The following is a 17326-nucleotide window of genomic DNA, read 5'->3' on the forward strand; positions in this document are numbered from 1 at the left end:
ACCAATGGGGATGTTCTTCGATTGGTGATGTACTTAAACACTGATAAAAGGGCTGCTCTGAAAGAAACAGCTAATGTGGCCATGTTCAAGGTCTTGGAAACATGAAAGAATACCACATCAGTAAATAGACTCAGGGATTCATATATTTACATTACATTACATTACTGATTTCTATTCCGCCTCAACCTTGCAGTTCTGGGCGGATATTTGGTGAAGGTTTATGATGATGAAGGTTTATGATGAATATGAGAAGCTAAAAAAGAACCGGCACACATATAATGATGATGTGGTGAATCAAGAAGCCTACAAAGAATATCTCTTCCATCTTTTTGATGTTACATTACATTAATGCTTTCTATTCCTCCAAAACCTTGTGGTTCAAGGCGGATTACATAAAAGTTTTCAGAGATTACATAAAAGTTTTCAGAGATTACATAAAAGTTTACAGGAATAGCATAAGAAATGTCATGAGTTACATAAGAATTATCAAAGAGTTGTTGAGATCTTAAGGTGATAAGTGTTGGGTAACAAGAATTACCAAGAGTTCTCGAGATCTTAAGGTGGTAAGTGTTGGGTAATGGAGGCATTTTAGCATTAGTTGGGTAGTTAGAAGCATATTAGAGTATATTAAGGGTGTAGAGTGGGTAGGTTGCTAACAGTGATGCATTAGTCACAAAATCGAAGAAGATAAACAATATCAAATACAGAGACCAAAATGTTTGTCATGCAGCATGGCTGGTATTGATACTTTACTTGCAAAGAAGGAGGATAGCAAGAGAGCACAAGAAGAACAATTTAGTAAGTTTGCAACCAAAGTAGAGGCAGAAAATGTCATTGTTAGTAGTTCTAGGCAAGCAACTGCTACTTCTCTTTCTCTGACTAGTATATTATCTGATTCTAAGAATATTGCCGAAGTTGACTGGCAGCTGTTCAAATTCAGATGCTGATTTTGAAGTCAGCAGAACCCCTCATTCCACTTATCAGACAAAATGGCCAAAGGTGAACATCTTTGCACATCCTGAAGTTGCTGGAGCAAAAGCATTAGATCGTGTAAATTTTCCAGGCAAGGATATCACAGTTGTTATTGGTTCTGTTGCCAAAGCACTTGGCCCTGTTGTAAATGAAATGACATTGTCAAGAAGCTCACGCTGACGTTCACTGTGCAAAATCTGTGAGGAGACAGCCACTCTGAAGGATGAATTCCTTGACGAAACAGAAACTCATTTATTGTTTCATTGGGATGGAATACGCTTCCTGGACATTATAGAAAACTGAATAAATTTTTAAAAATAATTACTGGAAATAAATAAATAGTTAACAGAATTGCAGTGCTCGTCACGTGCAACTGAGTAGAGATGTTACTTGGAGTACCAATAATTGACCATGGAACTGGCAAACAGCAAATTGAAGCCTGTCTCGCAGTAATAGATGAGAATAGTATTTGGAGACATGTCCGGGGACTGGTGTTTGATACCATTGTGAGTAATACAGGCCTGAAGAACAGTGCATGCATTCCTTCATTGAATCATAAGTAGGACAAGAGTTAGCATGGCTCACCTATTGACATGATATGACGGAACTGGTGCTTGGAAGCATCTTCACCTAACTGTTTGGAGTTAGTGGAGGATCAAATGTTGCAGTGTTCAAAAGATTTCAGCAGAATTAGCCGTACATAGAGACTGTGATTTATATGAGTTTGCTGCAGATAATATGTTTGATATGGACACATCAGTCCTTTGGAAAGAAATTGCAACTTTCTGCAGAACAGTCTTGAATGCATCACATCCAAGGGAAGATTAAAAGGAGCTTCTTGAGTATTGTTTAATTTTTCTTGGCGGCTTCCCAGATGCAGATAAAGCAAAGCCATCATTTTGAGTTTCTGGGGCCTTTCACCATGCACTGTAGATGGCGAAGGCCATCTATAGTATTAAGATATTTTGTTCAAGCAGCACTTTTATTGCCCAAGAAAGGCAGGGCATTAAAGAACTGGTTCTGTTTGTTAGCCTCATCTACATCCGCTACTTCAAAGGTGTCAAACTCAAGGCCTGCGGGCCGAATCCGGCCTGCATGGCTGCTTTACACGGCCCGTGGTCCAATGCCCCCGGTGTTATCTTATGGCCAGCCCCCTCCTCCTCATAGCCGCAGTGTGCACGGAGCCGCATGCAGCGACTCCTCGCATGTCCCACGCCTCATCCAGAAGCATTCCCTCTGATGTTACGACGTTAGAGAGAAGGCTTCTGATTCAGGTGCAGAACGTGCAAGGAGCCGCTGCATGCGGCTATGAGGAGGAAGGAGCCGACCACAAGATAACACCGGGGGTATTGGACTATGGGCCACATAAAATGGCCAGGTGGGGACTTGCCAGAAGGTAAGACACCCGCCGGAGGGAGGCACAGCATGGAGGGAGGGAGACAACAAAGGTAGAGGGAATGATTTTATTTTCAATTTAGTGTTTGAATTGTCAATTTTGAGAATTTTAATCTGCTGTCTATATTTTGCACGGTTAAGGAAGAAATACATTTGTTTTTTTTCTCTGGGGGTTGTACTGCATGAATCTCATATATTAATACTTTTAATTTTTGGTCCCGTATTTGCATAGGGGTTATCTGTGTTCTGGTAGGAATGAATGTTGAGAAGCATACAGTGTGCTTTGTGTAGTTTAATTTTGTGGTTAAACATTATGTGTTAATAAGATTATAGTGTGTGTGTATGTATATATATGAAAAATGAATGGAAAAAATGGTTTTAATAATTAGTACTATTATGGGGGTGGGGTCTGGCCCACGACTTAGCCTTTATTTTGGATTTCGGCCCCTTAATGTGATTGAGTTTGACACCCCTGCACTACTTCATGAAGCACCTTTTCCTGTAAAAGCACCACTCATTCTGCTTTCAGATCTCCAGAAATATCCAAACAAAGCTTCATCAAAACCATTCACCACACATCTGTGGTACTTGTCAGAAATTTGTACTGGTCTGGCCTTTTTTGTATGACAGACCAAGCCTTTAGTTTCCACAATCCACAAGTTGGATGAAATGTCTTGACTACCAGCCTGAGTCACTCGGTCCCATTGGCCTGACATCGTGTATAACAAAGAAAACATGTTTTCTTTGGTGTTCTTGACATACAAGGCCAAGAAATGGCTCAACAATTTCTAGTTAAAGATCCTGCAAACTGAAGCGATGATCCAAACTACCAGTATTTGAATCAGTATCATCATCATTAGTAGTAGTCAATGACTGCTGAAAGAGCAATTGCCTTAATGCAGCAGTATATTTCAAGTGTTGCAAAGAATGAGGAGCAGAAGCAGCTCCTCCTTCGCGTTGCTGCTCAGCATAGAAAGAACTGTTCAACTTACTCAAAAGCCACACTGATGAACACTGACATAACAATTATTTTGTGTTTACCGTGGAATAATGACATTAGGTCCACAAGCCTATTTTCAGCTGTAAGTAACAGTATATATTTTAACTTCTTTCCATTCGCATTTGCTCATAATTCAGGTTTAGATGGAAGATTAAATATAAATTCTGTACTTGCATTTTATGTATTAAATTAAAAATCATTTGAGTGACCTTAAATGTTCACCAAAGGCTTATAATTTGGCACAATTAACAATGCCTAGAAACAGAACAAATATAGACTTGTGAAGGTCATGTCCCATGAGCTTGATTTTTATTTTTTTAGACCAGCTTATTGGGGTGGCCTTGTTCTCTAGAGTAGTTTTATTGATGTAGTTGTCTTAGGATTTATGTATTTTTAACTAGGGATCTTTTTATTAAGAAGGCTGCAAAAAATAGCCTGGTAAAACACTTAGAAATTTTCTGAAAATTTTGTTTTTGTTTCATTTAGGAATACCACAGAGTAGTGCATTTTCCATCTAGGAGGATTCCGCTAGAGAGACCTGAGGAAGGGGACCACTATAGATATGAAGATTACAGCTGTGCTGATTACATAGAGTATGAGGAGAGCCACGGTTTGGGGCATGACCGGAGGAGTGGCCCATCATATAGAGGGGTATGTTCCTTTACCATTCCCAAAATCATACATTTCTTGCTTAGTGTTTTTGTTGTATTGAAGTTAGTGATATGGAAAGGAAAGTGGTGGGGGCAGATGGGTGCCTTATCCAGCAGAGTCCCTGGGCTGTATGCACCTATCTGCTCACTGGCCTGTATAGTCATCAAGGAGACAATATTTAACAAGACGTGGTGTGTGGGAGGGGAGAAGGGTGGATTAGAAATCAGGAGGGGAAAGTTCTTGCATGGATAACCCCTGCCTAGCTGTCTATTGACTGGCTTGTATAGCTCTATATCCTGCTATCATCAGGGGGTGACATTTAGCCAAGTCTTGCTGCAGGGATTAGTTGCCTCAAGGCAGGACATTTCCAATAAGAAGGAATCTAAGGTGATTGCCCCTTGGGGGATTCCTTTGAGAACAACTAAGAGGCTGAGAATTTTAGGTGTGAGGGACTTCACATGTGCTGAAGAAATTGGGTGGGTTTGAATTTGTGTTAATTGGTAGGGACATTATGTTGACTTGTAAGTATTGGAGATGTAGCTTACTCATCCCTAGTGAGGGTGGGATAGTGTGGAATTAGGCCTCCAGAAGTATTTTTGTGTGTTGAATGTATATCTTTAATTGTTTAATTGTTGTATACTCCCATTATTTGATATAAGATTGTTTTGTGTATTTTTAATTGCTATAAGCCATCTTGAGTATTCTGTGGTCCAGGAAAGGTGGCATATAAACATTAAAGTTAAACAATATAGCTTCTTATGTATATGCCAGTATGTCATTATTCTATTTTTAGCTAGTGTAAAAAACTCTTGATTGCATATATTTGGGCATAGCTTTATGAATAGATATAAAGGTGCTCATTTTCAAAGCATATAGACTTGCAAGCTTATGTAAATTTGTAATTCTATTTCTGATGCAATAGGTGTGTCATTCTGGACAGATGGGTAATATCTTGGTGCTCACGAGCCATGCAGAAGGAATCCACTCCAGATAGCCTACACTCATCCAGATCAGAATCCACTCCAGATAGCCACTCCTCCTCCTCCACTAGAGGGTCTTCTGCCCCTTCAGTTTTTCCTTCTGCTTGCAACGAAAGGCATCTTTTCTGATCTGCTCTGTTTATTTCTTTATTTTTTTGGTCTTTTTCACAGTCTTTGGCTGTTTTTGGTGCTCAGAGCTCCCCAGCTCTGCTTACATGGAGGAGAAGCAAACTGAGGTCTGCAGCTTGACAAGCTCTTTGGTTCCTGTTGGCCAACCTACAAAAACCTTTTTGGAGCTTGGGGTCTGTTCCCCTCGTAGCATTGTTTGTCATAGGGGCTTGAGTTTGGGCTGTTGGGCTTCTGTTGGGGGCTCATCGGGGTTCCGTAGAGTACCAGCTGCATGTTGCCTCCCCCCCTTTCGTGTCCATGGGTCTGCAGAGGTTTAAGGCTCAGTCACACATTAATCCAACTGGCAGCTCGAAGATTCAGCACTGGAGGAGCGGTCCGTTTGAGGCAGTGATTTCTTCTCCTAGATCTAGCTACCTTTGGAACTGAGGAAGGCTGCAGCACATTTCCAGCACAGGCCATAGTGAATAAGGCTGTTAGTCTATGAGGAGAATCGAGGGGAGGGGTGTCTTTAAAACCTGGGTTTTTAAAAATGTTTCTACCTCTTCCCTTAGTTCTCCCTAGCTCTAAAATCCTGAAATCACTGGGGGTTTAAAAAAAATTTTGTTAAAGCTTTTTGGAACAATTTTTTGGCACCAAAACACTGCTGCAGTGGCCATCTTGGATTTCCCAATTTATTTTATTTTTTTAAGCTCTCAAGAAGCTTCAAATCACCTCGTTTTGCCTCAAAACTGGCAGGGATGGAGTCCACAGTCTCCTTTACCCCTAATTCATGCCAGGTTTGTGTTGGATGGGTGCCTGAAGAGCGTCCTTGCACCATGTGTTACGTAGCATATGAAGAGAGGCAGGAGCAGTCGGTTTAGCCTCCCTTTTGCTCTCTAGGGCTAAGGAATGGTTGGGGGGGTTCTATTTGTTTAGCGTAAATCCCTTCCAGAGCCCTGGAATGGTGGTCATCCTAAATGCAGAAATGCGGAGGCCACGGAGCCCAAGAAACCCAAGCTGGAGTAATGTAAAGGAGACTCTGCACTGCCTAACACGGCATTTTCTCCAGAATTTGTTAATCTAATGTGGTGAACCTTTCTGGATGTCTGAAATCTCCAAGGGGCGCCAGGAGGTGCACAAGGGGACTGGGATTCCCAGGGAGTGTATCCCTCAATTTCAGAGGCTGGCCAGGATCTGGGGGTCCTTTCCGAGGAAGACTTGGAGGATGAAGGGTCTGCTATGCTCTTATTGTCACAGAGCAAGCCCTCCCTTTCAGGAGATGCGGAGGTGCAGGTGTGTGTTAACTGGACACAGTGGTGGCCCACAATTAAGGGGATTACCCTGCGGTCCACCATCTGTTCAGACCCTCGGTTCTGTTAGACCTTATCGTTGGCTTTGTACAGAAGTTAAACTTGGACTTCCACCAGGTTCCCTCTGCTCCCCGCTCTATAATGAGCAGAATGAGAGTCCAGTGTTCCTTGTTTTCCTGGCATCCTGATACCAATGTATTGGTTACAAAGTTATGCTCCTGAAGGGTCCCTTAAAGTACCTAAGACAATGGCTCAGCTGTATCCGATGACACAGGAGTGTCAGCAGTTGTTCACTCAGCCTAAGATAGATTTCTTGGTGACACAAGTAACCAAGCACACATCTCTATCAAGTGAGGGAGGAGTGGTATTAAAGGATATGCAGGATTGCAGAGTGGATGTGATTGAGCTGAAAGGGGGCAAGTCTTTGCCCCAGCTCTTATTAGCTAGAGTGGACTGTGTAACCAATGTAGCCATCAGAGTCATAGGAAAGTTTTGGCTTATTCAATCTCAGCCTGCAGGATTCTCTGGATCAGCCAGTGGGCAAGAGATTCCTCCTCTATTGCTATCCTCGGCAGACTTCTTTCAAGGGACAAATGTTGTTTGGAAAGGGGCTTGGACAAACTCATGACCAGCGTAGCAGATCATCAGCTGAGATCTGTACCTGAATTTCTGAAAGAGCCAACTGGTTCCATCCCAATCCCTGGAATACTTAGACATGACCATGCTGAAGAAGACCCCTATCTACCAGAGGCACACAGGCAAAAGCTTTGCGCTCAAGATTACAAGCTTGCTTACCACTCTGGCTTTGTCCGCGTGGTACTACCTCCAAGTGCTAGACTCCATGGCAGCCACAATAGATGTTGTCCCTGGTCTAAGGCTCATATGCGTGCTCTCCAGAATGCATTATTGTTTCAAGTTAGTTTATTTTTGATATACCATCTATCAAAACAAATGTCTAAATGGTGTACAATATAAAAAGATTGTAGAAAACTGTTAAAATGGGTAAATATAAACAATATTTTATCATATATTAAAATACTAGGCAAATTCACATTAACGTACATGAGACAAAAGGGAAGTTGGGAAGGGAAAAGTTGTTTAAAATACATCGAAGTAAAATTAATATAAAAGGAAGGTAAAGGGGGAGTGGCAAGACATTAGGACGGGGATCGCTTCAGAAGAAGCGTTTGTTTCAGAGCTTCACAGAAATTAGAGGTTTGAAAAATGGAAGCTGGTACTAAAGAGTAAAGGCATCTTTAAAGAGAAAAGTTTTGAGCTTGGTTTTAAATTTTTCAAGCGAGTTCTCTAATCGAACATCTAATGGGAGGGCATCCCACAAAGAGGGGGCAGTAACTGAGAAAATGGATTTACGAGTAGTATTGTAAAACAGTTTGCATATTGACGGTATGGAAAGTAGGTTTTGATTGTTAGATTGGGGGGTCCTGGATGATGAGTATGGGATCAAAAGTTTATTTATAAATGCTGGTTGGTTAGAGTTTTTTGTATTAAAGGTGAGGAGGAGTATTTTGTAGGTGAGATGATGAGTGATAGGTAGCCAATGTGCTTTACAGAGGAGAGGAGTGATGTGGTCAAATTTTTTTGCATGATAGATTAATTCGACAGCAGTGTTTTACAATAGTTGTAGATGGAGGAGTTTTTTCTGGGTTATACCTTGATAAAGGGCATTGCAGTAATCTATGGTTGAAATTACAAGAGAGTGAATCAGAATATTGAGAGAGGGGAGATCAAGAAAAGAAGAGAGAGAGCGGATTAGCCTGAGCTTATGAAAACATTTCTGCATAATGGCACTAATTTGTTGGTGAAACGTGAGGTCCTTGTCTAAAATGACTCCGAGAAGTTTGACTTTACTATCCGTTTGAATTGAGGAGGAATCGATACAGATAGGTAGACATAACTGATCATCTGGAGAGAGCGAGAAAAGAACAGTAGTAGTTTTAAGGATGTTCAGTGAAAGTTTGTTATGCCGAAGCCAAAAGCTGATTTTATTGAGTTTTTGATTGAGTTCTGTTATTTCATCAGGTGATGTGGGATTTAAGGGGTGGAGAAGTTAGATTTCATCGGCATATGTAAATACAGTGAAACCTATGGATTGGGCCAAAGTAAGCAATGGTGTCAAAAATATATTAAAAAGAAGGGGAGAAAGAATTGAGCCTCAGTTGGACTCTCTACAGATGAAAACAACAATGAAAACTGGAGACCCGGGCCAGTATGGACTGGTAGCTCAGCCCGCAGGTGTTGTCAAGGGGCATGCCTCTCCGAATAGCCTCCTCGGTAATTGTGATAACAGATGCCCGCCTGTTTGACTGGGGGGCTCACTGCAACAAGACACCAATCTAGGGGTGTTGATCAGTCTTCCAAAGAAAGTGGTTGATCAACAGATTAGAACTTTGAGCCATTCGACTGGCATAGCAGAGGATAAGAGTGTGGAGGGACAAGCAGTCCAAGTCTTCTCAGAAAATGCTACAATGGTGGTATTATGTCAATTGTCAGTGTGGCACCAAGAATTCACAGCTGAGTCTGGAAGCTCGCTTACTGTTCAGTTGGGCAAAGCTTCATCTTCTGGATCTCTCAGCAGCACATGTAGCAGGAGTGGACAATGTCCAAGCTGATTTCCTCAGTAGATGGACACTAGATCTGAACGAGTGGAGGCTATCTGCAGTAGCCTGTCAAGCCATTGTTCATCACTGGATTCACCCAATGTTCAATCTTATGGCAACAGCAACAAACATGGCAGACAGATTCTTCAGCTGAAGATCTGAGCTCAGAAGCATGGGTCTGGACACTCTGGTCCAGCTATAGCTGAAGAGCGAGCACTCCGTGGCCCATGATAGGCTGGGTTCTCCACAGGATTGCAAGCCATTGGGGAGCAGTCCTTCTCGTGGCTCTAGTTTGGCTACATAGACCGTGGAACGCAAATCTAGTGTGTCTTCAGATAGGTGCAAGTCTCGGACTGCGAGTACAGCCGGACCTTCTTTCTCAGAGACCAGTGGTCATAGAAGATCTGGATCGCTTTGCTCTTTTGGCATGGTTCTTGAGCATTTAGCATTTGTGCGCAAGGGATACTCGGTGGTATTCATTTCTACTTTGTTCAGATCCAAGAAGCCTATGACAATCTCTGCCTATTCTAAGGCATGAGAAACTTTCCTGCACTGGTGCATTAATGAAAAGGAGGAGCTTTTCTTTGCTCTGATCTCCATGGTGTTAGCCTTCCTCCAGGATGTCCTTGACAAGGAACTTACAGTGGCATCCCTCAAAATCCAAATGGTGGGACTTTCTTGATTCAGGGCTCGAGACCGAAAGGCTTTGTTGACGTTTCATCTGGACAGAGCCAGATTCCTAAAGGGGGCACTTGCTTTTCTGGCCCCTGGTAAAACACCTGTTCCCGTTGTGGAATCTTAATGTGGTTTTGTGGGGCCTCAGCCAGGTTCCAACAAGCTGCTGAAGAAAGTGTCACTCAAGATGGTTTTTCTTGTGGCTATTACTTCAGTGAGAAGAGTCTCTGAGCTACAGGCTCTTTCTTGCAGAGAGCCTTTTTTCAAATTCACAGAGGCTGGAGTTTCTTTGCACACAGTTCTGTCCTTTTGCCAAAGATTGTTCAACTTTCCATGTCAATCAAGAAGTCTGATTGCCAGCATTCCAGTCCTCAGTTTTCAAGAAGCAGGACTGGATTCTGAAAAAGTTGGATATGAGAAGAGTGCTTCTTCAATATCTTGAGGTCACCAATGAGTTCAGGCGATCTGACCATCTTTTTGTGCTCACTAGTCAGGCTAGACATGGTGCACCGGCCTACAAGGCCACAATCTCCAGATGGATCCATAGGACCATTTCGTCAGCATATATTACCTATGGAAAACAGTCATCAGTCTCCTTAAAAGCACATTCAGCTGGAAGTGTGGCTTCTTCATGGGCGGAAGCTTGGGCGGTCTCCCCCAAGGAGATTTGTAGGGCAGTGATTTGGTCTACTCTATATATATTTTCTAAGTCCTCAATGTTACAGGTTGGCGCAGTGTTCCCACCCTAGATTTCTGGGACTGTTTTTGTGCATTCCATCCATCCAGAATGATACATCTGTTGCACTAGAAAAAGAGATGTCATTCTGGAGCCCCGACCTGTTATCTCCTGGACCTACCTACTGCCTAAGTCAAATTTTGACTCCAAAACTGAACTTTGGATGTCAGTCGGACCTTGAGGTTATGAATTATCTGTTGCTATAACATATTGGGGTATTATTTGAGCTCCATAAAGGTTTCTGTTGGCATATTTGTTTCACAGCTTCGAATGTTCAGTGGCAGTGTTTTTAACATATTTCTTATGTTTTCAGAGCAGAATAGAATTGTAGTTCGTACCTCTCCTTCACACGTGTGCCCTTTTCAACATCTGATTAGAAATTTGTTGGAGACCAGGAAATATATGATCAGATTCACATTTGATGGCCTTGGTACAAACTGAAGGAGACAGAAGAGTCCTCTAGTGGAGGAGGAAGGCTTCAGAAACTGGAGTAGATTCCTTCTGCACAGCTCACAAACACTGGGATATTACCTGTCCATCCAGAATGACATACCTATCTATTAGAAAAGATATTAAGGTAAGAACCCAATCTTTGTGCTTTAAAAATGAACCTCAAAATCTGTTTACTTGGGAGCAGCATGGATGTGATAAAAGCCAGTTTCAGATGCTGTTTCATTGGTGCTTTGTGCTGAGTTTAATATAAAAGACCATATGAAGAAACAGTCTTTATTAAATAAGCTCCCAAGAGTTAGAAGTGCCTGACAAGGCTACATCAGGGGCAAAACAACTGAAATAAGCCTAAATATGATAAACAACAAGCATAATAATCAGAAATGTTCTATATTGCAATAAATGTAAATATTGAAAATACATTCATTATCCAAAAACCAAACATTAATACAATGGCTTCTGTTTGATCTACTGCTCTTAAAAGAGACTGATTTCAAGTCATACTGTAATCGGGTAGGCATTGAAAGCCATTTTACTTAATCCATCTTTGATCAAAGTGCACAGAAAGATATGGTTTCTGCAGAGTAGGTAATTTTAGGTCTCAATGCAATATGTGCTACATTGATATGCTGCACTAAGCTTCAGTATACAGCATTCTTAAAGTATATGCTTAAAAAAAAGGTTTACTCATGATGCAGTGAAGTACCATAATTGCAAATTACTACATCATTGAAAAGTGTGCATCGATATTACCACAGTGGTGTGCGCTGTTTTTTCTGTGCAGTGATTTGCTATATTATGAGTAAATGGTTGAGCAAGGACTAGCTGAAAGAATGAGAGATTACATTTTTTAAAAATAACTGGCTGGATACTCTGGGCTTCCTCCCTGCCCCCTATCTGCCATCTATCCTCAGAGGTTTGTTGGTTGCCAATGGATGTCCACAAGATCTTTGAAAATTAGGATGGGAGAATTTTTGATATACATTTTAAACATTTATTATATTTAGCACTTTATAAGAGCTTGTAGAAAGTTTGCAGTTTTTGCATTGATTAATACCGGCTCAATGAAAGATACCATTTACCTGTCAGAGTGGTTTTAAAACACTGCTGTGTTCTACCATCACAGGTCTCTGAGAGCGGTATTACAATAAGAACAAGAATTTTGTTTGAGTTGGTCTTCTATTTTTGATAGTTGATTTTGATTTTTGTAAGAAGACTTTGCCAAATATAGTGATTCAGTTTTTTGCCAATGGATGCCACCAGACCTTTCAAACCCACAGATAGTATCATTAGTGGCTACAGTGGGCCCTACCAAGTTACTCATCTCTCAGATGCTGTCCCAAGCGTCCTAGGTGGCCCTGTTGTATCTCTCATTTCCCTTTTCCTACTTCAAAGAAGGTGAACCCCAGTGTCCCTTCCAGAACCTCCTGCTTCTGCAAAACCTCATCTCTAGAGCTGGAAGTCAGGAGGGAAGGCAGTATGACCTAATTGTTAGTGCAGTTGCCCAATTGTCATAGGAACCAGGCTTGATTCCCACTGCAGCTCCTTGTAACTCTGGGTAAGTCACAAGTCCCAGGTACAGAATAAGTACCTTCATTGCCCCAGGTACAGTAAATCAAATCTTGGAAAATGGCAGCACCACCTGATATAGTATGGTGTGTCTTGATATATCATATAGGGTCAATGTGTCAAATATGGGAAGACTGCAAAGTCTTTGAATTGAATCTATGCTAGTCACTCAGCTATATTCAGTGAAAAACGGAGATCGAGGTGACATGGAGAAAAAGACCTCAGTAAGTCCCTTCAGTAAACTGAGATATTTTCTCCATGTCACCTTGTCCTGAGTTTTTCACTGAATGATATGCGATTGTGAGTGGTGGTGTTCTTCATTCAGTTTCTTCTTGCTATTTTGCATTTTTGTCCATGCTAGTCAGCTGTTAATGAAGTAAATTATTTGAATTATGTAAACATTGTACAGAAGCTTCATAGAAGTATTTGTAGTAACTAAAGTAAAGGCGTCTCAGCTCATTTTAGAGATTTTCTGCAAAGCATTAAAAAAGTGATTATGTGGGGTTCAAAGATAAGATCTTGTCAACTTTTTAGGGTGCCACTTGACTCTGTGTCCTTAATCGGGTTGGTGGTACTGCTATAAATGGATATACAAGGTAAATGAGGCAAACACTTTTTCTCTTGAATCAGATAGCTTCTGATTTCTGGGTATTAAGTTCTAGATATCATCAAGGTGCAGAGTGCTGCAAATGATCCAGAATGTCGCTGTGCGTTTAATCTGTTGAGGTGGTAGGTTTGAGCACATTAACTCCCTTTTACAACAATTGTATTGATTGCATGTTGTCTCATTATATTTAAAGTGCTGGTGCTGATTTTTCAAGTCATTCATACCAAGTACCTTGATACTTATCTAAAACTGTGACACTGTATCGTCCACGTTGTTCACTGAAATGTGAAGTGGTGATGCGTTTGTCTGTCTACGAATTGGATGCATTGAGTGAGATATGCCATTTTTATAGTGGGGGTGAAATTGTGGAACAATCTAGTTGGACAGTTGCAGATATTTGATAATGTACAGAGATTTAAAAAGCTTTTGAAAACATCTTTATTTGTAGAAGCTTTTTGTTTAGGTGTGTGAGGAGCGGTGATAAACAGGATGCAGTAGATATGGTATGAGCAATTATTGCACTGTACTGTAGGTTTTGATGATATTGTTTAGTATTTTATGATAATGGTTTTACTCTGTTATTGATTTTTGTGTGTATCTTTTGGAACCTGCTTAGATATTAGGCGGCCTATAATTTTTTAAAAATAAATGTGTGACATATCAAGTGCACTAAGCAGATGTTCAAGGGACTATGATTAGGGAGTCAGAGTCATTGTAAGTGAAAACTGGATGCCTTCAGCATTAAGGAGCCCACTGATTTCTATATTCTGAATAAGCATGCTAGAAGAGGTAGAGGTTGAGCAGCAAAGGTACCAAAGGTATGAACAGACGAGAAAAGAATTCCAATCAACGTGACTGCTTATTGAGAGAGGATATACATTAACTCTGCCTAGAGTATAGTCCTTGTTTATTTAAGCTGAGATATTAACAATATGTGATCTAAAATCAGACTGCACCCAGGTCTAGGAGCACTACATTGAGAAGCAAGATTCATCTACAGTTGTGAAAGGATTTGGGGCATTAAGACAACTTGGAGCTATTCAAGACTTCCTGGATGAGAAATTGTTACATACTTTAATCCTTGCTTTTGTTCTATCTAACTTGGATTATGGCAACTTGGTATATGCAGGAATAACAGTTGGGCAACTGAAACGTTTACAAACAGTACAAAATGTAACAATTTACCAGTAGAGCTAAAGAAGGAAGAATCATTTCAAAATTTTAAGAGACATCTAAAAGCACATTTTTTTTTCAAATGGCTCTCCCGAATTGAATAATGGAATGGGGACCACAATCTGCCCTAATTTGTACTGATTTGTGTTCATTTGGATTTATTTATTTCATATAACAGTTTTAGTAGATTTGTTTTAGAAATGTTAATTTCTTTGATGCTCTCAAGCTCTGCCTAAAGCAGGGCTGCCCAAGTCCGGTACTCGAGATCTACTGGCAGGCCAGGTTTTCAGGATATCCAAAATTAACATACATGAGAGAGATTTGCATACCAAGAAGGCAGTGCAGGCAAATCTCTCTCTCATGCATATTCATTGTGGATATCCTGAAAACCTGGCCTGCCAGTAGATCTCGAGGACCGGACTTGGGTAGCCCTAGCCTAAAGTTAGGTGCCTAACTTAATTGTTTAATAGACTTCAGTGCTGATATTAGCACTCAACACATGACAATAGGCTTTACTTGAAAATTGAAAGTTAGGCATCTAACTTGGAAAAAGTTGATTCTATAAAAAAAAATAAAAATTGGTGCTAGCTTAAAGTGCCTACACTAAAAGTGGGCATGGGTAGGGGCAGATCATGGGCATGTTTTTGAATTAGGTGCCATTAGGCTCTGATATTGGTGCCTAACTTTAGGCAAAGGAAAACCCTGGTATAAATTGGTGATGCCTAAATATTAGGATACTGAGCCCCACCTAAGCACGCTTAGGGTGATGCTATATATGATTCTGTAAAGATGCCTAAGTTTTATAGAATGGTGCCTATATCGATGCTTAACTTTAAGCAGACTTTATAGAATCAGAGACTAATTGCCCCCATGTTAATTTTTTTTTACAGATCTTATGCACTAATAGTATGGGACTTGCAAAAATATAAAAAAGCCTTTTTTATGGCAGCATTAAAAATGAGCTAAACACGTGGAATGGATTATTTTGGTTAAAATGGATTTAGTAGATGTTGGTTACCAATTATACCTAAGTGAATATTTATCAGTCTTTTTCTTTTGTTGTGCAGGAAGACCTAGGATACCGATGGCACCGTGATGAACACCATTTGAGTCGACATCCTGAACGGCATCCAGAGTACAGGTATAAAGGGAAAGTTTTGCTATAATTCTTCAGTTAATTACATGATTTATCTTTTCAATGATAAACCAACAAGATTTTTTTATTTGCTTTTTACTTTGCTAGAAAGCAAAGATTCCTCAAAATAGCATTTTCTATATTCCTGTGTGACTTTATTTGAATGGAACTGTTCTTATCCCAGGACAAGCAGGCAGCATTTTGTCACACATGGGTGATGTCACTTCAAAAGGTATGGACCACTTCAAAAGTGCATCGCCACTTTAAATCTTTAGAAAGTTTGCAATAGCCCGCACCGCTCATACGTGAGTGCCTTTCCGCCGAAGTATTCGCGCGGTCCCTCAGTATCTTAGTTTCTGCGAAGCTAAGAAGATGCGTTTTTTCAGTGGCCGTTGAATTTTTTTCCTTGCCTTTTGTCACTTGGTTTTTTTTTTTTGTACTTTTCTCTTTAGCGGGTCTTCGGCCTGAAGGGGCCTGTTTGACAACCTTGGCCACCGACTTTGATTTTGCCGATGCGGTGTTCCCGTCGATGTCCCACCCGCTAACGGGATTTAGAAAGTGCAATCACTGTTCTCGGCCCATCTCTGTGTCTTTTTATGGGACAGATATTTTGCGTAACACATGCAAAATATCTGTGCCATTAAATAAAAATGAAGAAAAATTAGGCCAGTGGCGTACCTAGCATATGTGACACCCGGGGCCCATAATTTTTTGACACCCCCACCCCATCTGTACGAAAAACATGATTTGTAGTAACAAGCCGCATGTCACACATGAGTACCTAGGAAAAGGCAGCATCTTACATACTGTAGTGAGCAATACAACATCAATACACCCATTGTAAAACTAAACAAGCCAGACTAGTACAGATCAATCCTGCAGTCAATCCTAACAAAAAACCATGTCTTTCGAATACACAGAACACAGAAAACACCTTCGCCTAGTATGGAATATGTCATCACAAACTAACCCCTCCCCCTTTTACAAAACTGTAGTGTGAATTTTAGCCATGGTGGTAACAGCTCTGACGCTCAAAGAATTCTGAGCATCAGAGCTGCTACCACCACGGCAGGTGCTAAAAAATGCTCCACAGTTTTGTAAAAGGGGGATAAAATAGAAATACATAGACAAAGGTTAAATTGAACCAGTAAGAAGCTGAACTCTGCATACAGTGCACCACAGAAACAGTGACACATGTCTCCTAAAGCAATAAATAAATACAAAATTTTTTCCTACCTTTGTCTTCTGTGGTTTCTGCTTTCCTCATCTTCTTGTAACTCTCTTCCTTCCATCCATTGACTGCCGTCTCTCTTCCCCTATTTGGCATCTTCTCTCCTTCTATGCCCCTTCCAGAAACTGTATGCCTCCCCCTTCCATCTCTCCTTTCACCCCCATTGGTCTGGCATCTCTCTCCTCTCCTTCCCTCTCCCACACCTCTCCTCTGCAATCCCTTTCCCTTTTTTCCCTCATTTTCCTTTTCTGCATCTGTCTAGATTACATTCTTACTACCCTCTCATCAATGCCCTTTTTTACTGTCTACCTAAAGCTTGCCACCTCTTTCCCTTACCCCTCCAGTATTTCCCTAACTCAATCCTTTTCTCCCCATCATGTGCCCTCCTTTTATTTATCCCCTCCTTCCATCATGTACCCCTCCAACCCTTCCATCTAGTACCTTCTCCTCTCTCTGTCCACTTCCATCCAGCGTCTGCTTCCCTCTTTCTCTCCTCCCATTTCCTTCCTGCATTTGCTCCCTTATCTCTCCCATCTGCACTTCCATCCAGCATAGGCTCCCCACTACCATCCAGTGTCTTCCCTTTCTCTCGCCATCCACCCTCTTCAATCAGCATCTGCCCCCTTTCTCTCCCTCCAATATCCATCCCCCTTATGTCTCTCCCCTTTCTCTGTACGTCAGTTCTATCAGCACCACCCTTCCGTACCACCCTGTTC

The 17326-nt window shown here is 41.1% G+C and overlaps 1 protein-coding gene across 15 annotated transcripts in view; it reads left to right on the plus strand.

Annotated features, from left to right (window-relative positions):
* The window catches only part of PPHLN1 (periphilin 1), a 242632-nt gene that overhangs the window by 110702 nt on the left and 114604 nt on the right, over positions 1–17326 (plus strand). For 11 of the 15 annotated variants that reach the window (XM_033958547.1, XM_033958551.1, XM_033958548.1 and 8 more), the window contains 2 exons: positions 3854–4018; positions 15312–15385. In XM_033958547.1, coding sequence (XP_033814438.1) covers positions 3854–4018; positions 15312–15385 — 239 coding nt within the window. The remainder of the gene's footprint in view (positions 1–3853; positions 4019–15311; positions 15386–17326) is intronic. The other 4 variants (XM_033958557.1, XM_033958556.1, XM_033958558.1 and 1 more) reach the window with 1 other exon arrangement.

The sequence above is a fragment of the Geotrypetes seraphini genome, chromosome 9 (genome assembly GCF_902459505.1).
Source record: "Geotrypetes seraphini chromosome 9, aGeoSer1.1, whole genome shotgun sequence".
NCBI classification, from domain to species: domain Eukaryota; kingdom Metazoa; phylum Chordata; class Amphibia; order Gymnophiona; family Dermophiidae; genus Geotrypetes; species Geotrypetes seraphini.